Source organism: Nanorana parkeri, unplaced genomic scaffold (assembly GCF_000935625.1).
Source record: "Nanorana parkeri isolate BGI_ZX_2015 unplaced genomic scaffold, ASM93562v1 scaffold120, whole genome shotgun sequence".
In the NCBI taxonomy this organism is placed as follows: Eukaryota; Metazoa; Chordata; class Amphibia; order Anura; family Dicroglossidae; genus Nanorana; species Nanorana parkeri.
This window is the reverse complement of record NW_017306388.1, coordinates 1,589,276-1,616,004: the sequence shown is the minus strand read 5'-3', so window position 1 is coordinate 1,616,004 and position 26,729 is coordinate 1,589,276. Positions and strand designations below refer to the sequence as shown.

The 26,729-nt window shown below is 45.2% G+C and overlaps 1 protein-coding gene across 1 annotated transcript; it reads right to left on the bottom strand.

Moving 5' to 3' along the window:
• Nucleotides 1–1,832: 1,832 nt before the first annotated feature.
• Nucleotides 1,833–17,021, bottom strand: TTLL12 (tubulin tyrosine ligase like 12). The gene is made up of 13 exons (XM_018553436.1): nt 16,999–17,021; nt 16,170–16,368; nt 14,211–14,370; nt 13,295–13,428; nt 12,155–12,231; nt 10,234–10,350; nt 9,916–10,110; nt 9,456–9,567; nt 7,527–7,678; nt 5,415–5,496; nt 5,256–5,324; nt 4,196–4,334; nt 1,833–2,270 (listed from the first exon to the last, which is right to left on the bottom strand). The coding sequence occupies exons 1-13, from the start codon at nt 17,019–17,021 to the stop codon at nt 2,119–2,121; spliced, it is 1,611 nt and encodes a 536-aa protein (XP_018408938.1). The 3' UTR covers nt 1,833–2,118.
• Nucleotides 17,022–26,729: the final 9,708 nt, after the last annotated feature.

Below are 26,729 nucleotides of genomic sequence, written 5' to 3'. Positions count from 1 at the left end.
TATCTTTGTATACCTTGTATAGGTCTTTGGTCTGGGCATGTAAAGCCACAGGTCCTCACCCATAAGCCCAGAGTGTTTGATGACCAACCTATAGGGGGGTCACCCTTGCTTCTTTGCACTCACAGAGTAGGCTGAATGACAGCGGGCATCAACCAGTAGAGCAGTATTAGATTGCAGAGCAATGAGTGTACAGCATACAGTGTCGGGAACTGGGTGAAAATTGCAGTGAGAGCGTTCTTTTATTTTTTTAGGCTCTTGCAGGCCAATTCATATTTAACAAATGGCCGGACTTTTAGCTTCACATTACCTTTTGATTAAAAAGATTATTGGACAAACCAGAGCAAACGGCCAACCATGGTTTCAAAGATTTATCCCTCTTCTAGCATTCAATAAAACATGAGTGTGATCAAAATTGATCAGAAGTAAGCTGGTATTGCTGTTCTGTCAATGTATTTTGCCTGCACTTCATTGATTGGCTGTCCTGACCAAGGAAAAAAGTATGAAATTCTGAACAGCAGATTGTTGTGGATAATTCAACAATTTTTATTTTTGACTGGAAGTAGATAAAAACAAATGCCATGATAAGGCCAGCATTAGTTGAACCCCTCAACAACCAACTTCATTTATACCCTACCATGCAAGGTGCTAATGGAATAATCTTGAAAGAAGTCTGAATGGTGGCACTGAGTCAGGCACTCAGGCAGATTGGTGGCACTGGGCAATACAAACACGATTAGCACTTTGCTCCTAGAGGATAGAAAATGGAAGTAGCCATTGCGAACTTATTTTTGAAGGTGTAGGTCCACCCTGATCCTGGCTTCACTACTTCAGTCACTGACCTGGAACAAGCATGCAGTTCTTGAAGCCTAAACTCCCACCAACGGCCATATAAGTAGCGCAACCACAGCAAGACCATTAAAGTAGAGGTGCAAGATTGGTATAAAAAGGCCGTCCCTATCCTTTTTAAAATAAAAGTCCGATCTCAGATCTAGAAGTGACTGTACATTGCCCCGACCGAGCAATTACAGGTGAAACTCGAATAATTAGAATATCGTGCAAAAGTAATTGCAGTAAGTGCTGCAAAAGGGGCCCAAACCAAGTACTGAGTACATATGCATGCTTGTACTTTTCAGAGGTCCGATATTGTTCTATGTACAATCCTTGTTTTATTGATTGCATGCAATAATCTACTTTTTTGAGGTTGTGGATTTGGGGTTCTTGGGGTTTTCTTGAGCTGTAAGCCATAATCTTCACAATTATGACAAATCACGGCTTGAACTATCTTGCTTTGCATGTAATGAGTCTATCTCATATATTAGTTTCACCTTTTAAGTTGCCTTAGTGAAATAAATGAACTTTGCACGATATTCTAATTAATCGAGTTTCACCTGTATATAGGTTCTATTTAAAAAAACAAGTGGAACCAGAGTCCTCTTTAAATTTGGAGCATGCACCCTGCAACTCCATAGTGTGTAATTGGTTCTGGTCTGCCCCAAAACAAAGAGATGGTAATGTAATATAGCCTAGGGTTCCACAGGGTGCATGGGACACATTGAAGGGATGGAGTCTGCTCTCATGCTGCGATGGAACCCCAATGGCTGCCTAGTCAGAGCAATAAGTCGCCTGTAGATTCCATTTAAGGTTAAAGCAATCTTGCACTCAGTAAGCTCTCAATTACTCATTTAAATCAATTGTATTCTTCCCGCTATTATTGCCAAATACAAGTGAGCATGCACTACAGTATAGTGTGTGATCTCTTCTGTGACCTTCTATCCTCGCCAACAGGCAGATGAGACCGCTAACCCAATCTGTAGCACCCCACAAACCAACTTACAACTGTTTCAAGACACAGAGAGAAGCCAGAGAAATATTTAGATGAATAAAAATCCCCCTCAGATTTCTACAGAAAAGATATTATTGAAGTATCACTGACGTAGCAGAATAATGTTGGGCAAGAATAGAGTTAATTGCAGAGATATCCTCAGGCTGAAATCTAGCTTGGAGCTTGTATAGGTATACACACCATGGCCTACAAGCAGAGCTAGGGCAGCCTGTATACAGATATTGCTGGTTGTATAAAGTCTAGGAAGCTCTCTATAAACAGCTCGTGGTTTAGCATTAAAGGATGGCAGTCACGTGACAGTTTTGCGGTTCATCCAGGAACAGAGTGCTGAAGATATCGTTGAAGAAAGTCGGGTGGTATTTGCAGGCTCGAGCACAGTCTGGATTGAAGTTTACTTCTAAAATCTGAGGCTGCATAACTCTTTTACCTGGAGACGAGAAAGGGAGGTCAACAATTATTTCTATAACTGGTAATGAAGTGCTGGCTTAGTTTGTCCCAGATGTACAAAAACATTTCTTTATAAAGTGTATTCATATGCGGACCCCCAGCACACACACACGCCAATGAAGCTAAAGCGGATAGGTTATCATAAGCAAACAAAATCAACAAAGTTTACAGTATGCTTGTTAAGATCCAACTCTGGCCTCCCCACCTAGTGGCCCCAATGTTGCCCCCCGCAGTCCTCAATGATGCAGAGAGCAACGCTGCCAGAATTACATCAGCAATGGTAACAGCATCATTCTATATCTGTTCAGGGGACCATAGTGGCAGCATGAACTGACAGGAAGAGAACTGGCACTGGACCTCCAACCAAGCGAGTCTGCAGGGATCAGCACTGGAGAGGAGGGGAGTATTGCATTCAGAACTGGTTTTATGGGAAAGTGGGTTTTATGCTCTTATGGGAAACAAAAAAAATCGACTCACACCAGGCGAAATAAGCCTTCCATGCGCGGTGGTAAATCCTACGCGACACAGGCTTGCGAGCCCGCAACATCGTAGAGATGACCGCATCCGAGAGACCACGATCTCTCAACACCTGGCTCTCAACAGCCACGCCGTCAAAGCCAGAAACGGTAAAGACGGTCACGAACCGACCGACCTGCCGATTGAGGCGAGACGTGTCGCAGCCGACCCGCCGGAGCAGGCCTGCATGCGAACGTCGGTCGTCCAGGGGAGACTCCAAGGATCCAGGACATCCAGCCTTTCGCCCGGACAACACTTGCTAGAAGATTCTACTGAAAAAAGCAGGAAGAAGCAGGTAAGAATACCCGAGAAAAAATTCTTAGCTCCTTACTCCTGACGCTAGGCAAAAAACCGGAGACTTGTCAGCAGGTGGGGGGTTTGGCCACCAGCAGGGGCCGCCCCTAGGCTGTAATTGGTCTTTAGTTTTTTGTGCCTAGCGTCCTTCTCCTGCAGGTGGCGATATTACCCTACAGTACATGATCTCCGATCTGTTCCCTGTGTCCTTCAATGAACGGGAGAGAAAAGGGATTTATTTCCAATGTGGATAGAGTAGGGAATGGCTGAAAAGCTCGTAAGGGCTCATTCATAACAGCTCCGAGCTGCCTGCAGGGCCGTATCAGGCAGCTCCCGGGAAGGACAGGTGCTGCGTGTAATTAGTATGCAGCCCCCGTCCTTCCGTAAGCTCCCCTATGCTCACCTCAAGTGCAGGTCTGTAGGGGTGCGTGTTTCCTGGCTCGAACCATCCCGTCAGTGTATAGTCCCATAGAGAAGGGCGGGGGGCTGCATACTAAATGACACGCAGCACCTGTCCTTTCCGGGAGCTGCTTGGTACGGCCTTGCACGCAGCACGGAGCTGTATGTGCGGGCCAATTCCAGTGTGGATGAGCACTTAAGGTTATTCTCACTATAATTCCATGGAGAATATTTCACTTAACTTCTTTGTCACTGTTACACGCCACCCAACTTTCATAATTGGCCGGGAAGACTGCACCATGCATGGAGCCGGCTTCCTGGCCAATCAGGAAGCTGGGCAATGTGTAAATGACTTGCCGCCCAGCTTCCTGATTGGTTGGGAAGCTGGCCAATCAGGAAGTTCGGCAGCGAGCCCCCCAGCTTCCTAATTGACCAGAAAGTCGGATCCATGCTTCGTCACCTGGTGACAAGGTAGCGTGGAGGCGGCTTCCCGGGCCAATCAGAAAGCCGGGCGCTGTGTAATGATTCGCCGTTATCGGTGTATCCCTAGTTCTAATCTTTCCCAACTGTACAAAAACAAAACGTTTTGGGTGGAGTTGCAATTTAATCCTCAAACAACAAAACATTACAATACAAATTTTCCCCGGGAGCTGCTATTATGGAGCATCTTAGTGTAAAGTAAAATGACATCTATACCTTCCTGGTTAGTCTCCCACTTTAGCATCAAGTCAATAGCGTAGATTGCACGAGACAACGGGTAGTCGCAGATGCCAAGCGGGGCGGGTTTGGAGCACGCAGCTTGGAAAAGCTCCCCAAAGGTTTTAAATATTTCATCCTAAAAAGGTGGAAAACAAATATGCCGTCAACTCTAAGCAAATGTACATCGTCTGCTTTTACCAAGCAATGGGACTTTGCTGGACTTCTGTCTAGGTGCATAGAAAAACATGGGTCTTTACTGCCACCTGCTGGTAAACTTTGGTACTGCAGGGGGGCTCTTGCGGTGAAAAACCCCTCCCCATGGGCAAAAGCTAAACCTTTCTGCCTCAACTTTAGGGGGAGGGGGACCTTGCGTCTATTGAGGTAGCCTTACCAACTTAAAATCAAACATTTTAAATGCCTACCAATGAAGTTTTCCCTTTCTTATAACGACTTGCAATGTCCCTCTGAACTCGTTAGTGAATTCATGCTCCCGAAATTGTCAATTCCCTAGCACAGCTCCCTCCATTCTTGTACATCAAAGTCCTTCCCTCTTCTGAAGTGTCTAATTATTGTTTGGACTGGCCCAGCTCCTCTGCCCTATCCCTTACCTCCCTTTTATGTAGTTGTCAGGGGAGGAGTGAAGGAGAATACAATAGTGTCAATTCTGAGTCTGCTGGGGCAGTCAGTCTGCACATCCAAGACGGTGGCACCCAGCAGAAGTCTCAGGACTTTTGTATGTCTACACAAGGGAGACTTTTACATGAATAGAATACGTCAAATGATATGATGGGAATTTTTTTGATAAAATAGTCTGGCGACAGGGTCTCTTTAGATATTTATACAAGGTGATCATATTCCCTACAACTTTTGAAGGGTGAATACATTTAAGTTCAGTTAATCTTTCCTCAGAGCGGAGGTCCTTCATGTTCATTAATTTAGTGGCCCTTTCCAGTTCCATGATGTCCTTTTTGTGAACTGCAACCCAAATCTGAACTATGTACTCTAAACCTGTTGGACATCTCAGGTCTATGGTTCATTTACACAGCTACGTACGTACCTGTATAGGTTTCCAGGGATAGTCAGGATACTGCTTCTCAAACAAGGTGATGAATTCATCACAATGGATCTAAAAGACAAGCGTTAGAATATCATATAAAAAGGTGACAACTCCCCCACCTGGTGGGCTCCCTGTCTTTGGCTACAGGATCCCACTTACCTGCTTTAGCTGTACACTTGGGGTGTAATTCATAACTGTGAAATGTTTCTCATAGTCACCTAGATCGTCAAGTGTGAACGGCCTGTTGGAAATTAGCAAAATGATGTTAAATTCTGTCTGGAATTGCTTGACCACCATTACGTGTTGCAAGCTGAAGCATACCTTCTAAGCTCGAGACTTAGATAGGCCAGGGCAATATCACCAAGTCAAAAGTCATCATTATAGGATCATCAGACAGTGATGACGTCTTGCTGTGTCTCGGCACAGGACTGGTAATCTTTAGTGGCAATGCTTCAAGCACCAGGTAAGGTACATTATTATTATTATACAGGATTGATATAGCGCCAACAGTTTGCACAGGGCTTTACAATATAAGAAAGACATTACAGTTACAATACAATTCAAGACAAGATGGTAAGGAGGGCCCTGCCCCTGAGGGCTTACAAATCTACAAATGGAGGGGCAAGTGATACATGAGGTAATCTAAGGGGTTAATTTTAAGTTGAAGGAAATCTAAACCCCAGAACAAAAATGTAATATATTCCAGCTTACCAGTCCTTCAATGTGATGGCTGCATTTTTATCCTTTATTTGAACATGTCGATCTTGCCAGTAATGCACTTCCTGTCTCTAAGTGGCTACGCTCACGGTTGCCATCCAGGCTGGACTTCAAATATGTCTCCCTCAGTCCATCTCTATTACATAGGGATGGGGAGTTAGTAGTTTACAAAAGGAAGCTAAGTTTGTTTTATGCTTCCAGGTCATTTCACAGGTAGTGGCAAGGACATGGCAATTGTGGCAAGACCAGCAGGTATTTTCTGTTCTTGTTGAAAATGTTCTCAACCTGAAAATATAAAACTACCACTGCCACAACACCAAAAGCACTGGTAAGCAGCCATTAACGGTATTAGAAATTTTGTTCTTGGGTTATTTATCTTTTAGGGCTTATGATAGGGGTTATATCAACAGTAGAGTCAAGGGCTACAGGGTTAAAGGGGAACTATGAGGTGAGTGAAAATCAGTCATCCTCATAGTTTGAGCCGACGTGTGACAATGAAACTGTCAGACGTCTGCTCAATAGATCGGGAAGTGAGCGAACACATACCGTCGCTCGCTTCTCGATCATCTCCCTGCAGAGAGCCGTGACTGTCAGTCACCACTCCCCGCAGGGATTCCCCCCTCCTGCTCTGATCCTCCAACGCTGACTGGAGGAACGGACGGGGGAGGGTACAGCTTGCTCTGCCTCTAGATAGGCAGAGCCAGCTGTCACTCACGCAGCTGGGTGGATCTCGACAGCATTGTCATGATCCGTCCTGGCTGCGGCATTCTCAGTATACCGCCAGTTGTAGCTCACGATATACGGAGCTTTGGGTCACGGGAGGACGCTAGTATATGTCCTCCTGTGACCCATGGGGAAAAACACTTACCCCCATAGTTCTCTTTAAAGTGTCGGTGTTTATGTCATAGCTTAAACATTAGGTTGCAAGTTAATTATAATGGGTTAAATATCATGTGGTGGTTAAGAATTAAAGCCTTACTTAAGCCTCCACTGTACATTAAACAGTAATGCATCTAGGCGGGTTTTTTAAAAATATATCCAACATATTGGTGTACTGGTGCAAGGGTATTACAGTAAACTCCCCGTTATCCGTCATCAACGGGGATTGGTAGATCCTGGATAAAATGTAGTTGCTTGTGAGTTACTATTAAAATTAGGTCTAACTAATGCCATACCCCATACTACACCATACCATAACCTCTGTATTGACATCATAATAATATTGAAATGCAGTAATCAAAAGCAAATAGATACACTTAAAGACAAAACAGGTACACAATCGTTTCCATGATAATACATGCTGCAGGATCAGCAGAACAGCGCGTACACAGGGGATTCTCTTTTTCTGGTTAGATGAGAGTTTACTGTACCATGCTAGCAGCACACTGAAAATGCTGAACACTGCTCAACACAGACCACAAGCAGTTCGTGGTCCACAGTGGTCTGACGCACCCTGAACCGTGCTAAAATCAACAGAACTCTCCCTCCCTGATCCACAGCCAGGTAGATCACAGCGAAGACCTCATTTTTGAAAGTGGAAATGTGAATATCTACCGATTGGCGAAGCGCAGCCAAAACACGTCGTAGACATACAGCTTGAGCGGTTGCACTGAGCGAAGGAGGACCACATAACGGATGTCAAACTTCACCATCCCAGCATCTTCCCGATGGAAAAGCACCGGATTCTCAATGTACTTCGAAACAACCTAGGCGATTAGGAAATACAAACATTACTAAAATTTTGGTTATCGCGCCGTGTCACAATTCAAATGACAACAAATTTAAATAACATTTTTAAAAAAAATGAAATTCTAAGGGGCCGACTTTTTTCTTTTATTAGCATTGTGCTTGCTTTAGTGTTTTGTTTTCCAAAGCAGTGGTATGGCTGCAGTAACACAGTTTTGTTTGGGATCGGCGTGGTGGGTGTCTCCTGCTGCATTGGTGCGAGGTCAGAGCAATTCCAATCTTCTCTCTGTTAACTGAACCTGGTAGTGACAGGGATTTTGTCACTTCCAGTTTCAGGCTGTAATTTCTTTGGCTATCAGGGGCCAGAGAACAATCTGTGCTTCATCAGCTTCAGTTGGGCTCATAGGTCATTAGGGGCCTAATAGACCCCAATGTCTCCATAAAGAGGACCTGTCACTTCCTCTGTGCTATTATAGGGTAAAAATACACTAAAATTAAAGTGTACTCAAACACCAAATAATACCCCTACCAGGGTTATTCACAAAAGGGTGAAGAGTTTGGAGAAGGCAGGAGAAGTGACCAATCTAGGACAACATAGCTGATTTGGAAAAATTCTCCAATTCAGCTATGTTGTCCTAGATTGTTCCCTTCTCCTGCCTTCTCCAAACTTCACCCTTCTGTGACTAACACTGCAACTAGCATATTTTATTTTACAGGCCCTCTGCTTTCAGAAAATGTAGAATTGTTTTGGGGTTTGAGCAGTTTTCTAGACAAAAAAAATCTGATTTTAACATTTCTGCAAAAATGTAAAAATTGCTCCGGTAGCAAAGTGGTTAAAGTGGAACGGAACACAAAAAGTGAAGATTTCCGATGTTATTGGGAAAATTTAGAAAAGTAATTGTGCCAAATCTACCAGTGTAGATTTCTAGTGTGGGTTCTAGGGTACCGCTGCCTCTAATAGTTTCAGGAGTTTTAGTGATGTCACCACTGCATTGCTCACTGTTCTCCTTGCTGGAGGCTCTGACATGGGGAAGCAAAGCCCTGCCTTTACCAAGATGGCCGTCAGCACACAGAGACAAAGTGCAGTACAAGCATGGTAAGTGCAGTATAATCATTATACAGCGCAATGGAGAATACCACCAGCTATGGAGGACTACAAATCCCAGCAATAATACATTATATACAGCGCAATGGAGAATAATGCCAGCTACAGAGGACTACAAATCCCAGCAATAGTACATTATAGTATAATGTACTATTGCTACATTCCTCTATAGCTGCTGGTATTCTGCACTGCGCCGCTGTATAATGTACTATATTGCACACCACACTTTTTTTTTACTTCCACCGCGCCAAGCTTGCTCCGGTGATGGACTACAATCTCAATACAAACTAGTAGTCCATCACTGGAGCCTTTTTTTTTCTTTTTTATCCGATTAACCGATTAATCGAACTTAATAATCGGCCAACTAATCGATTATGAAAATAATCGTTAGCTGCAGCCCTATAAGTCAGTAATGGGGAATAGGAGCAGCTGCAGAGGCAATACTAGTGATTAGTCATTTGCCCTCTGCTTGCCTTTTTTGGGCAGAGTTCAGATCCTCTCTAAGCAGAGTTATGGGAAACAAAAGATCCAAAAATACTGAGCACGGATCACAGTGATAAAAATCACCTTAGACAATTATTACTCCACAGCAACCAGACTCTTCCATCTAACCCTGAAAGATCAGGACTGGTTGCAATGGAGCAAGAATAGTTATCTCAGGGTGACCTGGTGATATTTTGTACTCCACCAACCTTAGGTGTGCTCTCTCTCTGACGTATAATATAAGACAGGTTGGTAGTGACATGGGTGTCCAAGCTCCTGGCCAGGTTCCATGGCTTGCAGATCCAGTGATTGTCTTCCCCGCTGTAGGGACAATGACAAGCTCAGGTCATTCTAGGGGTCATACAGGCAAAATATAAAAACACTTTGGGGAGACTACTGAAGAGATGACATTTGGCGCCTGTTTTTACACAGCACACTACACGGGTCAACCACTGGTCCTATGTCCTACTAGTGACATGGAATGATAAAATGATACACAGGTCACAAGAAGAAAATGGGAAGACAACAAAACAAATAAAAAAAACAACATTACAGTCAATGAAGAGGCCAGAGTCACACAAACAGGGAGCTGCTCCAAGATCAGGTCACAAGCAGCGTGTTCATTCGGAGCTTATTTTCTTGCAGAGGTAATGATTTGATGCATCTTACCGCTGCTCACGCTGTTTAAAGTAGCTGATAAACTGCGGCAGTTCCGTCTTCAGGTTGAAAGTACGGGGAAGCCATTTTGGGCCTTCGGTGTCTCCAACCCTTCGTGAAATAGATGCCAGGCAATCCTTAACCGTCAAAAGGTTCTCACATGGGAACTGGTTCAGCAGGACGTGAGGCCTCTCTGTGCTGAATGTTCTGAGGGACACAGAACAAAATCTTAAATGACCGACACGGAGGATGGCACATAAACTGCACAGCAGATGCAGCCCACTGATGACAATTACTAAGTACCGTGTATGATAAGAGAGCGGAACTCACTTGTAATCTTTAATATGAGAAAAATTGAAGAGGATGTCCGCTTCCTTCTCCTCATTTGTGAACACGAAGCGCGGATGGTTGACAGCGTTCAGAACCTGCTGTATATCTGTGTAAACCCTACAGAGGGAAGGTTGTGACTTGTAAGCTACACTCCAGTCAAACAGCTGAACACACAGAACACATACAGGTGAAACTCGATTAGAATATCGTGCAAAGTTCATTTATTTCACTAATGCAACTTAAAAAGGTGAAACTAATATATGAGATAGACTCATTACATGCAAAGTAAGATAGTTCAAGCCGTGATTTGTCATAATTGTGATGATTATGGCTTACAGCTCATGAAAACCCCAAGAACCCCAAATCCACAACCTCAAAAAAGTAGATTATTACATGCAATCAATAAAACAAGGACTGTACATAGAACAATATCGGACCTCTGAAAAGTACAAGCATGCATATGTACTCAGTACTTGGTTTGGGCCCCTTTTGCAGCACTTACTGCAATTACTTTTGCACGATATTCTAATTATTCGAGTTTCACCTGTATATGGGAGCCAGAGGATTATTTTTATTAGCCATCCAGTTCCTAATTTACAGGTCTTGGCCCTCCCCCAGCCTGCGACTGGACCTCTCCTCCTATCAGCATGTCAATGATGAGCACATGAGCACTGCAATACAACTGATTGGCTCCTTGTGTTGCTTTTCCCTCTAACAGTCCAAGCTTTGCTGTATAAGGGATTGCAAAAAGCCAATACCTTCCTATGTCAAATTCAAGTAATTACACTGCATAAAAAATGCAATAAACATTGTATTAATAATTACAAAGCTTTATATCTGCCTGCAGTTCAGTATTCAATTTTTCACCCTTTCAAAAATGGATGCTTCCCATGTAAATGGACATTTTAAATAGATTACACCCTATTTTACAATGAGCTCAGGCTTATCACTTTACTTCCTTATCTGAGGAATACATTTGATTTTATAATTATGCACCCAAATTGGGATAACACCTATTTTATATATTTCTTACATGTTCTCATTCACATAGCAGAAAAATCTTAGTTAGCTTCTCCCTTCTATGTAATGTTAAGGAGGGAGCTGGGGAGTTATGGTACAATCAACCCTGTCTGTACTGTGCTGGCAAATATCAGATGAAAACCAGATGTGCAGGACTGTCTGTCCTAACAATGGGTTAAAGATCTCAAGGCTTGGGTGGTACATTGTATGTTAATACACTGACTTTCAGTTTGTCCCTTTTCTTCATACTGGCATCTATTGTAAGCAACAGAAACTGCCTATGGCTACCACCCGCACTGCAAGGGATAAGTGGCCATTTTGTGTATGGAGCTAAAATAACACCCAAACCATGATCCCAGCTTGCTTTTAGACCGGTCACTTCAGTCTCACTCCTCCTCCACTCCAGCGGTCTAAGGTCCTGTGAGTCATCATGTTCTATACAGTGTATAGAACATGAGGATGCAGAGGGACATTCCATCGCTCAAGCGTAGCAGAAGACAGGCTGGAGGGAGCGGTGTAGGAGCCAGCCGGGATCGCAGTTCGGGTGAGTATAAAACTTATTTTAGCACCCTAGACAAAACAAGCAATTAACCCTTGCAGTGGGGCTCCCCTGTATTGCAAGAGTTAAGTTTTGATCTGCCCAGAGTTCTGCTTTAAATTTGACTTGCGAAGGTAGAAATACACTTTAAAGTGGACTTTAAGCCTAGGCAGCCTTATTCTTCAAAGAGATCGGCTGTAAAACATCCGCCCTTACAGTAGGCATTCCATAGCTGCTCTTTTGCCCAGGTCTTCTTCTATTCCACCATGCTGTGCGTCTGTAGAGTAGGTGGTTGGCAGGGTAAACCTATCAAACTCCCGATTCTTGTAAGGCTAAGACTCATGAAACCAGCCAGTTACATACTTGAAGATTTTACTCTCGTCATGAAGTGGAGGCTCCACGGGGTGAGGCAGGGTCTCTTTATTTTCTGCAAAAATAAACTGAAATAGAACAGATATAATTATTTTGCGTATTGGAACCACAAAGAACTGTCCAGATATTGTACAAGCAGGAACAAAAATTAAGAGGACCTGTCAGACTAGAAAATGGGCTGCCACGGATGGCTTGGTGCTGCCCCATGGCGGTAAACCTGATCTTTGCTTGTCTGACAAGTATGCAGCACGTGAAGTCAGGGCTTTTAACCAGCCAAGTTGTCCCAGGTCACTGAATTTCAAACAAGGATGATGATAAAAGTGCTTGCCTTTTAAAGTGACGCTAAACGCAGGAGTTAAATCTTAAAAATGCATGCATTGCTTGCAGCAAACAATGCTGTTACATTGTTCAGACTTTGAGTTGTAGTATAGACTTGGAGTGAAATTGTGTCAGTGCATTGAGGAAGAACATCCTCTGGGCATCTTCATTAAGCAAGTTTACAAACTTCTAAATCGATATGGTTATTTAGAGTGGGGCAGAACTTATGGAAAGTCAATATAGAAATACAGATTTGTTTGTAGTTTTGGCCATAGATACCCTTTAAAGTGACTCTAAACTCAGGAGTTAAATCTTAAAGATACATTCAAGTACCCCAACTATTAACAAACGTATCTTATTTATCACTCAGCTGTAGATCCTCAAATCATCTCTGAATTGGTGCTGACACTGTCCTTCCTTCTGGAGGGTGGCTGCTTTTGTTCCCCATGGTCCCTGTGTGTGTTGTAAAGTAGCCACCGCTCCAAGCTCACTCCTGTGATGGACTACAATCTCATTACGAATTAGTAAACTAAACATGAGATTGCAGTCCATCGTAGGAGTGAGCTTGGAGCTGTAGCAAGCAAATAATCTTTTGTGAATCTGTTGCAAAGCGTCGTGGTTCAGTGCCATCACTCTGCAACAGAAGTGCTGCTACTGGCAGGAATTCCAGGTAAATAATTTGCAAAAGATTCACCAGAAAGATTTGCTTTTGCAAGGCAAAAGCCTTGCGATGGTCGTAAGGTGTATGGGCACCTTTGGGGTCTACATACACTTCAAATCAGACTGACAGTAAAAGCCGTAGTACAGGCTCACCTGATAATGAGTTTCCGCTGGCTCGGGTGTCTGGTAGTTAATGTGGGAGAGATCCTCAGGCTGCCATGGTAAAAGCAGACAGCTCCGTCTTAAGGGATCCGTCTCTCCGTAAGCGTAGTCGCGGGAAACTTCCTCTGTATTAAAAGGAAATTACTAGCAGTTTACTATATATTTTATTAGAAAAAAAAAAAACTTTTTACAATTTTAAAGTGCGTAGAATTTAACATGTACGCGTAGATTTCACACGTTTGGGGCTACTACTTTAGCCAGAACCGTGCCGCACGGATGTCGCACAGGTGTGAACTAGGTACATTGGAATGTATTGGTTTTTATGTTTAGCGCAGAAAACCGCTAATGTGTGAACTGAGCCTTAGGTAGACACAAACCTCTGCACATGAATATTTGTATTTTAATGTTTAGCCAGCAGGTGGAGCACTTGGCCCCTTTCTTCATCTTTTCTGTTGAAAAGCCTATGTACAGAGCTCAAATAGAAATCCGACAGGGGCTTTCCGCTAGGGCACTAGAAAAATCACATGTTTTTCTTTCCGTGTTGCTGTTGGAGAGTTCGCATCACTTGCTGGCAAAACATCAGCAGGACAGGAAGTGAGGGGAATCTCTCGAACAGACTGGGATGGCTGTAAAAATCCAACAGGGGTTCTAACCCTTCTGAGCTCTACTATTAAAAAAAAAACATTTTTGGGATGGACATCCACGTTAAAACAAAAATCGATAAAAAATGTTTACATTTTTATTTTTTAGAACCTGCATACAGTTTGGGTACAGAGATGCTAAACACTCACAAGCTAGACATGGCATTTCAAGTCAAAACGGTTTATGCCCCAATCAGATCTAAACATTTCACATTACAGTCATTACCTGCACTCAACATAGGACGAATGGGCTGATGAGCACATACCTCCATTACTTATGTCTCGGAGGGGCCACAGTATGGTGTAAGCCAGCTGATGGGGGATGTAGTAAAAAGGGGCCGTCACAAATGTTGGTTCATCCGAATGCTGAATTCTAGACCCAAACTCGTCCATAATGTACCAGACCGGAACCTTCTCTTCTGCAGACTGAGAAATGTAATTACAAGGACATTAAAAACAACACATACCCAATTCTTAACTCATCCAAGGAAGTTAACATATTCAAGTGAATTATTATTATTATTTTTTTACAGTCGAAGATGGTTGGGACCCAGTTTTTTGGGGGTTTTCTTTTGCCGTGTGTTCTGTCAGGAAGATTTCCCTTAACGATCTGCCCCAGATACATAGGGGGGGGTGTGTGTGTGTGTGTGTGTGTGTGTGTGTGTGTGTGTGTTAGGGGGGGGTGTGTGTGTGTGTGTGTGTGTGTGTGTGTGTGTGTGTGTGTGTGTGTGTGTGTGTGTGTGTGTGTGTGTGTGTGTCAGTGACAACTGACTTAACAATTGGCCCAAGGATTAGGCTCCTTTTAAGTAGGAGTTCAAGATGAACAGCCTCACCCACATGTAACAGGTAACTGCCAACAATAGACATGGTGCACTTCAAAAATGCAGAGTTCGAGAGTCCGAAAAGATTAGTCTAAACATCCCACAATGGAAAATGCCCTTAGAAGTAGAAGGTGCCTCCAAATTAATATGAAGGGCCAGGTGCTTGCTTAGGTAAAGAACAGCCAGAACTGGATTTAGGTGACCTTGTAGGTCAGAGGTCCCCCATTAACCACAAGGGGTTTAAAATAGCCAAAGGAAAGCGTCCCCATTTGCACAGGGGTCCCCAAGATTATTGGAACCCAGGGAGAGGAAGGTGCAATGTCCTCTGCAGTAGGACAAGAGAGCTAGTGAGGAGCAACTGAACAAGATGCCAAGGAGGAGAAAAGGGTTAGCCTGAGGGCTAAAAGATGAGTCCTCTTCAACAAATGAAGGACAGGCAAAGCTATCCGCAGACCTGTACGGATGCACAATTAGCACCCACTTGCAGAAGTGGGGGCACACCATGTATTTAGAGGTGTTAGCTGACCTTTGAAGGCCTGTAAATACCTACTGATGAAGTAGATGGGTAGGATTACTCCAATCCCTCCACAGACCTCTTGTGGTGAGGCAGGAGCACACTCTGGCCACCCGTGGCTTTAAAATTCACCTCCATTACAGGATGGAAGTCAAGACCAGTCAATTCATTTAGGACTGGTTCGCACCATGTCCAGACTAGATCTTGAGCAGATCTGCAAATGCGGTGCGGTGCGTTTTTGACGCAGTTTTGACACGTTCCTGACAATTTTTTTAGCTTAAAATGGGCTTTCAGGTGCGGTCTAATGCAGTCTGCTCTGTTTGCATGCGTTTTGATGAATTTACATGCATTTTGGTGCATTCCAAACCAGAAAAAATAGTGCATGCAGCATTTCCCCCCCTACACTGGAACAGACCTCACTGCTGTGAACAGAGCCCAGATATACCATAGGAATACATTGCGATGCATTTCAGGTGCAGACAAAAACTGTGGCATTCTGGGTAGAGGAGGGCTTATACTGAAAAAAGAAATGCTATCTAATGCTTCATGCCATGTACCCTCTAGAAGTGATAGCTCTGAACGAAAGACAGGCAGAGAGCAGCCTGGAACTGGGGGAGCAGAGAAAGGACGTATATACATCTGGGACATTATTTATATACCTCTCCTCCAATTGTGTTGGGAAAAGCCCCAAAGGGAGATAACACAATAATGAAATACATGTTGGCTAATATTGGCTATACCTTAAAAGGTGGTTCACAACAATGTGTGGAAGACAGGTACACTTCAGACAAGGTGATAACTCTGCACTATGATTATTAATTGAACCGAAAAGCCATCAGCAGGCCTTTCTTCAAAGGCATCAAGGCCACAACAAACTGTGTGTTTCTTACCCCATGAGAGAGCTGATAAGTCTGGTTATACTTCCACATCTCCGCAAGAACCTCCTCCACCACTCCTTCATCCGGGACCTCTCCGTGGAATTCGAACCCCATGAGGTTGGCCATACGGTGCAAGAGGCCAGGAACCTCCATTAGTTGTTGGCGAGCATGCTCCACACGGTAGGTCCATGCGTGGTCAATGAGGAAAATGCTGAAAGATCATAAACATTTATCAAGACCAAACAGCCCTCATACATGGCAATACTGCGTAAAACAACCCAAAAAAAACAACACCTCTTTTCATTCCACCAACGCTAGTCACACACATCTGCCCGTCTGTCAACGACATGACTAACAGCCGGATATAATAAAATTGGGAGAAGCAGCGGCCCTATGTAACTCCAGGCAAAACAGGATCTATGATGACATCATTATTCTCATCCTCTCAGCCTAGGTAAAGGCACTTGCATGGAGCGCCAGAATTGATTCTAATGAGAATTGCGTTTTAATTGTGGGGAAAAATGATACTGTTGCTCTAGACCAGGGGTCAGCAACCTTAATCACTCAAAGAGCCATTTGGACCCGTTTCCCACAGAAAAGAAAACACTGGGAGCCACAAAACCCTTTTGACATCTAAAATGAAGATAACATTGTATATATCGTTTTTTACCTTTATTCTATGTATAGCATGTATATAGGTATGTGGGCTTAGTAACGCACTGGACTCTGGGCTTAGTAACGCACTGGACTCTGGGCTTAGTAATGCACTGGACTCTGGGCTTAGTAACGGACTGGACTCTGGGCTTAGTAATGCACTCCCCCCCCCCTCATTCAGACTCACCTGCTAAGCCTCACAGCCAGCATCCCAGCCAGACGGTGTGCACTGCAGGGGGCGGGGCATGTGACACACACTCCTCTCTCGCCGCCTGTTACTACGGACACGGTCGGGAGAGGAGGTGAGTCACAAGACCCGCCCCCTTACTGAGAATCCCATCGGCAGTGCGGAGCCCCTGGACTGCAGCATATTCCATCAGTGGGGTGCCCAGGACCGTACCTCACTGGGCCCTCCCACAGCTTCAGGCCCCGAGGCCCCAGGGGTAGTTCCGCCCCTGAACAGGGAGCCATAGCAGAGGGATGAAAGAGCCACATGCGGCTCCGGAGCCGCAGGTTGCTGACCCCTGCTCTAGACTGACATGTCAGGATTTATACAGATTCATAAAATTACAGAGAAGTCCCCGTTGAAGTAATGCCCAATATAAATGTTTCTGCACTTTTAAAATATCAATGTATCTAAAGCCAAGGTAGGGAAGGGTTGAAAACCCGTCAATTCTTTGCCTGCTGTGTGTTTCGGAGAGATTTTCCGAAGTGACACTAAACTCAGGAGTTAAATCTTAAAAATAAATTCAAGTGCCTTAAAGCAGTCACCACTCCAAGCTCACACCTGTGATGGTCTATAATCTCAATACAAATTAGTAAACTGAACATGAGATTGTAGTCCATCATGGGAGTGTGCTTTACAACACGCACAGGGACCATAGGGAACAAAAGTAGTCCCCTCCAGAAGGAAGGACAGTGTCAGCACCAACTCAGAGATGATTTGAAGATCTACAGCCGAGTAATACACAAATGAGATACATTTTTGTTAAATAAATCTGTATTTCTATTTTGAATTATCCATAAGGCCTGTCCCACTCTCAATACCAATAGCCATCTAGAAGTTTGTAAACTTGCTTATTGAAGATGCCCATAGGATGGATTTTCTCAATGCAGTGACACAATTTGAACAATGTAACATCCTGTAATCTGACACTCTGAAGTGTCAGATGCTGAAGATCCACCCCCATGACTGTAGAGTGATATGAGGACATTTCGTCCCCCAGAGATGAAATATTTACAGGTCTTCATTAACAGGCAACTTTTCTTACAGTTACATTTCATTCCAATGACAGAGTACTTTTAAAAATATTCAGCAATCAAAGCAAACCTGCAACTTTGTGACTAGTGTCAGACTACAACACCCAACATCCAGATAGCCCTGATCCAAGATGTAGCAGTATGTATGTATCACCCCATATCGATTCTGATGGTACAATCCTACCACTATCAGTGAGATCAGGGCAATGCATTGTACAATCTTCTCCACCCTCATGAAGCTTTATCCCTCTTATCTGATCGTACGACCTAATCGAGACAAGAGGCAAGTTGACAACCCAGACCTCCCTCCCACAGACATGACAATGCCAGCTACTGACAGCCGATATCGGTGCCCTTCTACCAACAGCCCGGCGGTGACCAACGTATACAGCGCAACCCGAATTTCAGCACGGGGACAGCCACGCAGGCGATCCCCCGATCACAGCCCGGCTCCCCCATACCTCCCCCTCCAGCTTGTGACACAGACTCCTCCAGTACAGTCGGGGCACCCCAGAAGCGGAGAGAGCGGCTTGGTGCACAGCCACGAACTGCGAATATTTCTCATCCTGCTGATCGGAGCCCGGCTCGGCCATGCTGCCCGGACTGCGGCTCTGAGCATGCGAGGAGACACGGGGCGGGCGTGTCCCCTTTCTGCCACGCCTACTACACTCAACACCAACCTTCACAGATCTGCCACGCCCATACCCTCGCCCACAATGCTTATACAACCCTGCTTTGCCCCGCACATTATGCTCACTCTGTCCTGCTCTGCCCCTCCCACTACACTCACACTTCCCTGTTTTGCCCCGCCCACTCCACTGACTTTCCCTCCCTGTCTCATAACAGAACTGACGCTCTCTGCCCCGCCTACAACACTGACAGCTGACCCCCTGTGCTATGAAAAAACAGCTGGGACTTCCATGTGCTTCCGTCTTCCTGGCTGCTCTCTTTCCGGCTCTGATTGCCGGGACAGCAAACATTTCCCTGCCCGATCACCCTGCAGACAGCGTTTCCCCGCCAGCTCTGTGTGTCTGTAATTTCCTTTTCTATTCTGACCGATGTGTAAGTTTGTATTGTATACACAGTCATTCCACATCCTTCATGTCCATGTAACCTGTAATTCTACTTCTCTGTCCTGTCTGCATCCAGCAGTGTATACTGACACCACCCCGTTCTGTCCTGTCTGCATCCAGCAGTGTATACTGACACCACCCTGTTCTGTTCTGTCTGCATCCAGCAGTGTATACTGACACCACCCTGTTCTGTCCTGTCTGCATCCAGCAGTGTATACTGACACCACCCCGTTCTGTCCTGTCTGCATCCAGCAGTGTATACTGACACCACCCTGTTCTGTCCTGTCTGCATCCAGCAGTGTATACTGACACCACCCTGTTCTGTCCTATCTGCATCCAGCAGTGTACACTGACACCACCCTGTTCTGTCCTGTCTGCATCCAGCAGTGTATACTGACACCACCCTGTTCTGTCCTGTCTGCATCCAGCAGTGTATACTGACACCACCCTGTTCTGTCCTGTCTGCATCCAGCAGTATATACTGACACCACCCTGTTCTGTCCTATCTGCATCCAGCAGTGTACACTGACACCACCCTGTTCTGTCCTGTCTGCATCCAGCAGTGTATACTGACGCCACCCCATTCTGTCCTGTCTGCATCCAGCAGTGTATACTGACACCACCCAGTTCTGTTCTGTCTGCATCCAGCAGTGTATACTGACACCACCCTGTTCTGTTCTGTCTGCATCCAGCAGTGTATACTGTCACATGTTCAGGCATATGGAGTTAAATTGTCATAACATGGGTTCAGTCCATAGCAGTGAGACCAGAGAACAGAAGAAGATGGTCTGTGAACGGTGAAGTCAGACACAAAGGTTGAAGTATAACAATGTTCATACACAGTTGTACTCAGAAGTCTGCATCCCCTTGGAGAATTGGGAACATATGTCAGGCCTCGGATAGAAATCCGTCAGCTTCTTAGAGCCGTTGGACTTATTTTTAACTGCGGACATCTCTGGAGGTATTCCGATATCAATCGGGACTATTTCGGTAAGTGTATCGATCCTATTACCGAAGTTAGTTGCAATTTCGTCAGATCCGGCGACGCTGCTCACGGATCAAGCGGCCATATACTCGCGCGGCCAGACCACGCCCCGGAAAGACACATTCTATTATTTCTTATGGGATTCATATTCATCTGTAAGTCATCACAGAATGGCACAATCATTAAACAAAACATGGCAACATATAAAAGATGGAATGACCCCTGTGTTCTGACGTCTGCACCCCTTAGTTCCTAATACTGTGTTTTGCCCCCTTTAGCATCAATGACAGCGTGCAGTCTATGTAATAGTTGTGTATGAGGCCCTGGATTCCTGCCGGTGGTATAGCTGCCCATACGTTTAGGCAAAATGCCTCTAGGTCATGCAAAGTCTTTGGCCGTCTTGCATGTATTGCACATTGGAGATCTCTCCAGAGCGGCTCGATGATATTAGGGTCAGGAGACTGACTGTGATGGCTACTCCAGAACCTTCACCTTTTTCTGCTGTAACCACTGGAGGGTCAACGTGGCCTTGTGCTTTAGGTCATTGACATGCTGGAAAGTGCAAGAGCGTCCCATGCGCAGCTTTTGTGCGGAAGAATGCAAATTGTTTTTCATTATTTTCTGATAACATGCTGCATTCATGTTGTCATTCATGTTGTCATCAATCTTCACAAGATTCCCCGTGCCTTTAGAACTCACACCCCCCAAAACATCAGTGAGCCACCACCATGCTTCACGGTGGGCATGGTTTTCTTGTCGCTATAGGCCTTGTTGACCCCTCTCCAAACATAGGGCTTATGGTTGTTACCGTAAAGCTCTATTTTGGTCTCGTCACCGGGCTTTTTTGTGGAATTGGCGCAGTAACGGCTTCTCTCTGGCAACTTGACCATGCAGCTCATTTTTGTTCAAGTATCGTTGTATTGTGCTTCTTGAAACAACCCCACCGTCTTATTCCAGAGCGGCCAGTATTTCTCCTGAGGTCACCTGTGGGTTTTTCTTTGTATCCTGAACAATTCTTCTGGCAGTTGTGGCTGCAATCTTTCTTGGTCTACCTAACCTTGACTTGGTATCAGGAGATCCCCAAATCTTCCACTTCCTAATAAGTGATTGAACAGTACTGACTGGCATTTTCAAGGCTTTGGGTATCTCTTTATATCCTTTTCCATCATTATAAAGTTCCATTACCTTGTTACGCATGTCTTTTGACAGTTATTTTCTGCTCCCCATGGCTCAGTAACTAGCTTGCTCAGTGCATTCATGTGAGAGCTAACAAACTCATTGACTATTTATACGCAGACACTAATTGCAATTTAAAAAGTCACAGATGTGGGAAATGAACCTTTAACCCCTTCGTGACTGACGACGTACAGTGCACGTCGCCAGCATCGAGGCTGTTTAAACAGAATCGCCGCCGGGACTCTGTTTAAACTTGAAAGGCCGACTGTATTTTTGGACCCCCAGCATCACCTTAAAGAGTACCTGTCCCCACCGTCTGCTATCACATGGGGGGCTTATAAGCCACCCCATGTGATAGCAAAGTAAAGTAAAAAAAAAAAAAATTTAAATTAAAATAAAATAAATCTAATAATAATTTTAAAAAGTTAAAAGTCCCCTGGGTATTTTGTTGTTGTTTTTTGGGGCATTTAATTAAATTTTTCATTAAATGTTGGGGTTTAATAAGGAGTTGCGCTAATATTGCGCAACAAAAAATTTGCAACTACCACCATTTTATTCTATAGGGTCTTGGCATTCAGAAAATATATAATGTTTGGGGGTTTTAAGTCATTTTCAGGCCTAAAATGTGGAATATAACATGGGTGCAAAAAATGAAAAAAAGGCCTCAGTCATGAAGGGGTTAATTGCCATTTTACCCTGTGTGTGTCACTTTGTATGTCTGTAGCAAGGCCAAACATTCCAGGGTATGTAAAGGTTTCATCAGGGCCATTTGGGTGATATATGTTTTCATTATAATTTAAAAAGGAGCCAAACAACTATGTAATAATAAATGGCTTGATATAATCACTATCCTTAAATAAAAGACAGTCTTTTGGCATGGTCAGTCATATTTTCAATATCAATGCCAAAATGTCCCGATTTCTGCCAGGGTAAGCAAACTTTTGAGCACAACTGTAATTTTATGGCAAGACAGGAGGCTCATATTTTGCATCAACTCTCTTTACTGTTTCCTCATAACAGCAAAGAAAACATAACAGAGAAACAGAAGAACCAATGAAAGAAAACGACATGCTATATAAGTTTGCGCACATAAAGTATCCTCCTCTTTCATTGCTGCTCCTCATGGCAGGTCTGTGCTTTTGTCTGCTACTCCTGTGCCTTTTTTCTTTCTTCTTGGTTGTTCATTGGGCAGCATATGCTCGCTGGTTTTTCTTTTTATATCCATATAGATTGTTACATACCTTCCTTTATTCAGGCCATTTTTCCAGGGCCCCTTCATTACCGTGCCTTGCAGCACATGAGGGCGTAGTATCTTCATTCGTCTTACGATCAGCTGGTCCCTATTGAAGAAGACGTTCATGCTGAATTCACCTGGTGGCTTTGGCACATGGATGCTTGGAATGGGATGGCCATCTCCAGAACCAGGCCAGATTTCATTCTGGAGTCAGACGGCAGCCTGTGGGGCTGGAGCGCGACTTGTGCAGGCTCGGCTACTGGAGGCCCTGGACCCCAGAAGAGCATTCCTTGCATATTTATTGCTTGGAACTCCTAGCCGGTTCATTCACGGTCCACAGATTTACCAAGGAGCTATCAGATTGTTCCATCTTACTGTGCATGGACAACGTCTCACAGTGAGATACATCAATCGTTTAGGTGGTGCTCATTCGGAACGCTTGGCCACCTTTACCTTAGAATTTGTATCGATTTTGCTTCAACAAGCACATCTCTCTCTCTGCGGAATATCTGCCAGGGACATACAATCTCATTGCGGATTGGTTCTTCAGGTTTTGGAGGGATTCCAGCAATTGGATGCTGACCGAAGACGTTTTTGCTCTTCTCAAGGCCCGCAGTCCCTGCGCTCTGGACCTGTTTGCCTCCTGGTGGAGTCATCAATTGCCACTGTATTTGAGTTAACTCCCTGATCAGGATTTGTTGGTGTCCAATGCCTTCATGCGATGATTGCTCATCTGAACTTTATCGAGTACATTGCTAGCAGGTGACCCTCCTTTTGATCACGCCCCTCAGTCAGGCACAAACTTGGTTCCCCGCTCTCCTGGAGTTGTTGTGTGAGGATTCTCTCCTTCCCTGGAGCCCCTTTCTCCTATGGAACCTGAAGGAGAACTGTCACCCACTGGTGGTTAAGAAACATCTTTTTCTTGTAGCTTGGGTGATTTCTAGGGTTCCTGGAATTTGTCAGGTTTATCATCTACATCTCACACCTTACTCCAAGAACCTTGGGCACCGGGTACAAAATGTGGCTGTCGATCCACATGGAACAGGTGGAATGATTGGTGTGTGGCTAGGCAGGTCAATCTCTTTACGGCACCTGTGAAGGATGTGGTTGGTTTCTATCAGCTTCATTGGCTAAGGGCAGGCCCGTCTTTAATATTGATCGGACCCTGGGCAAACATTTTCTTGGGCCCCCCCGGGCCCCCCACCAAGAAAAAAAAAATGTAAAAAATGACAACATGATTGTATATCTTCCTGAAAATCTCACTCCATTTCTGTTCTGTCCTTCAATATATGTGAATAACATGATTGATAGAATTACAATGCATGATAGTAGAAAGCCATGATTAGACATAATTATCATGATTAGATAATCAGACTTAACAGAGACATGATTGTTGGTAATTTGACATGATAGAGCGTTATTGAAGGTTTAACAGAGGAGTGGGTGGGAGCCGGGGGAGGAGCTGTCTTTTTACGATGCGATCGTGCAGATCGCATAGGACAATACGTTATGGCATTGCCGTATGCGGCCGCTGCCATAACGTATTATACTATGCGATCCGATCGGCAATTTTCTGCGGGCAGCGGGCTCAAGGGGCAGATGCTTCGGGCCCCACAACCTTTATTGGGCCCGGGGCAAGTGCCCTCTTTGACCTGCGCTAAAGACGGCCCTGGCTAAGGGTAAGTCTTATCACACGGTCAATGTCCTTTGAGCTATTTCTGCAGGCCATGTCCTTTTGGCAGGCTTACTGCTTGGCAGGGATAATAAACGTCAGTCAAAGTATCGCAGCGCTGAATACTGAAAAATGGCCTGGCCAGGAAGGGGGTCTAAACACCTGGTCTTGAAGTGGTTAATCCAGGTGTGTCAAACTCAATTTCATTGTGGGCCGTATCAGCATTATGGTTGCCCTCAAAAGGCCGCTAGACTATATAAATGTATTTACTCTTTATCATAATTGCCACTGTAATTGATTATTACTAGTTTTAGTGATAACTTAATAACTACTGTAGCTCTGAAAGTATAAGTCTAGGAAATATAATGGCAATTAGTGTAATAGTGTGGACTCTCAGGTGGCTATGCAGGTTCTATGGTGGGCAGTGTGGACTCTCAGGTGGGCTATGTCGAGTCTATGGTGGGCTATGCAGGGTCTATGGTGGGCTATGCAGGTTCTATGGTGGGCTGTATGGACTTTCAAGTGGCTATGCAGGTTCTATGGTGGGCTGTGCAGGCTCTCAGGTGGTCTATGCAGGGTCTATGGTGGGCTGTGCAGACTCTCAGGTGTCTATTCAGGTTCTATGGTGGGCTGTGCAGACTCTCAGGTGGACTGTGCATGGTCTATGCTGGACTGTGCAGACTCTCCGGTGGGCTGTGCAGGGTTTGTGCTGGGCTGTGTGGACTCTCAGGTTGCTGTGCGGGGTCTATGCTGGCTGCACAGGCCCTCAGGTGGGCTGTGCGGACTCTCAGGTGGGCTGTGTGGGGTCTATAGTGGGCTGTGCAGGTTCTATGGTGGGCTGTGCGGACTCTCAGGTGGCTGTGCAGGGTCTATGCTAAGCAGTGCGGGGTCTTAGGAGGACTGTGCGACCTCACCAGGGGTCTTGGTCAGTCACAGCAGGTGCGGGTGGGGAGATTTGCTGCCAGAGCTGTAAACAGGTGCCACGATTCACAGGAAGGCTGCCGATCCCTTAAATTAGGTAGCTTTTGAAACCAGTAAGAGCAGCATGTTGCTAGGGACCTCGGCAGCCTTCATGTGAAGCCTGCTGCCTGTTTACAGTGCTGGCTTTGTTTAAATATTTAAGGCTGCAAGAGAGGTGCGAGGGCCACATGAATTGGCCTGGCGGGCTGGATTCAGTCGGCAGGCCATGTGTTTGACACATGTGCTTTACTCTGTTGTCTCCCATGGAGCATTCCTCTGTCTCGGACTCCCAAACCTAATTTTTACCCGCCTTTGGGATGTCTCTTCAGTTTTAGACTTCTTTTGTGTCTGGCCAGACAACAATTCCTTGTCCTTGACAAAATTATTGGCAAAACAGCCCAGTTTGCTTTACTTTTCGTCAGGTGGTGGACATCAGAGCCTTTGATTATGATTTGTTGCCTTTTACACTAGAGGGGGTCTCATTTTCTCTTTCCTGCAGAACTAAGACTATGTCTTCTTTGGTTTCCTACCCCTTCTTTCTAGCGGAACCACCCTTATGTGTCCTTAGTTGTCTATAACCCTACTTGCGAAGGACGGCTGTTTCGCGCAATCCTCATAAGCATTACATTTTTCCTTTCGTCTATCCTTTTCTTCCTGTGTCGGCACCTACTTTGGCTAAATAGGTGCGTTAGAGTCTTTCACTTGCCGGTGTGGATTCCTCCTTCAGAGCTCATTCAATCAGGGGTGCTGGTGCATCTCAGGCAGGGGCGTCCCGAGGCTGGGTGACACCCGGAGCAATAACTGAGTGTCACCCCGCCGAGACGTCACTGTGCATGCGCGTGACGTCACCACACGCACGCGCGATGACGTCATCGCGCATGCGCAGCAGTGTTCTGATACCTGCCGGCGGCCATCTTGGTGATGGATGCTGGCAGAGAGAGGAGGGGACAGTCAGCGGGCGGGATAAGGTATGCCGCCGGGTCCCCTTCTCTCTCCTGATACTGTCGGGCGTTCGGTCCATGACCGAGCGCCCGACTTTTCAGAGGGGGTGACACCAAAATGACTGTGAGTCATTATGTCTTTGCTATGTATGTGTCTTTGCTGACATAATTTGGTCACTTTGAGTTGCTGTTACGTTTCTCGCTGTTTTTTCCTCTCGTTTTAGGCTAACCGCTTGCTGTTGCCTGATTCACTTTTGGTATTGTGAGTTATGGCTTTTGTCTCCCTTTTTGGTTCCGGAGTTTGAGGAGTTGGTTTTCTTTTAATCCACGGAGGTCGCTTCAAAGAAAGAGGAGCATGCTTTATGTGGGCAGACTTCTATAACATGTATTCTTTCATTGATTCTTCTGTTACGCTGTTGCAGGGCTGTAGCTACCATGGGGCGAGTAAGGCACTTGCCTCAGGCACAGCTGAGAGGGAGCGCAGCCAGGGCTGGTCTGGCTGCGCCCCCTTGCCATGGCGAGCACAGGGCGCCATTGGCATCAGGGGTGCCCGGCGGCCAACACAGCCACGGCTCAGGAGGGAGAAAAGGAGCGGCACAGGCTCCAGCTTCTCCTAT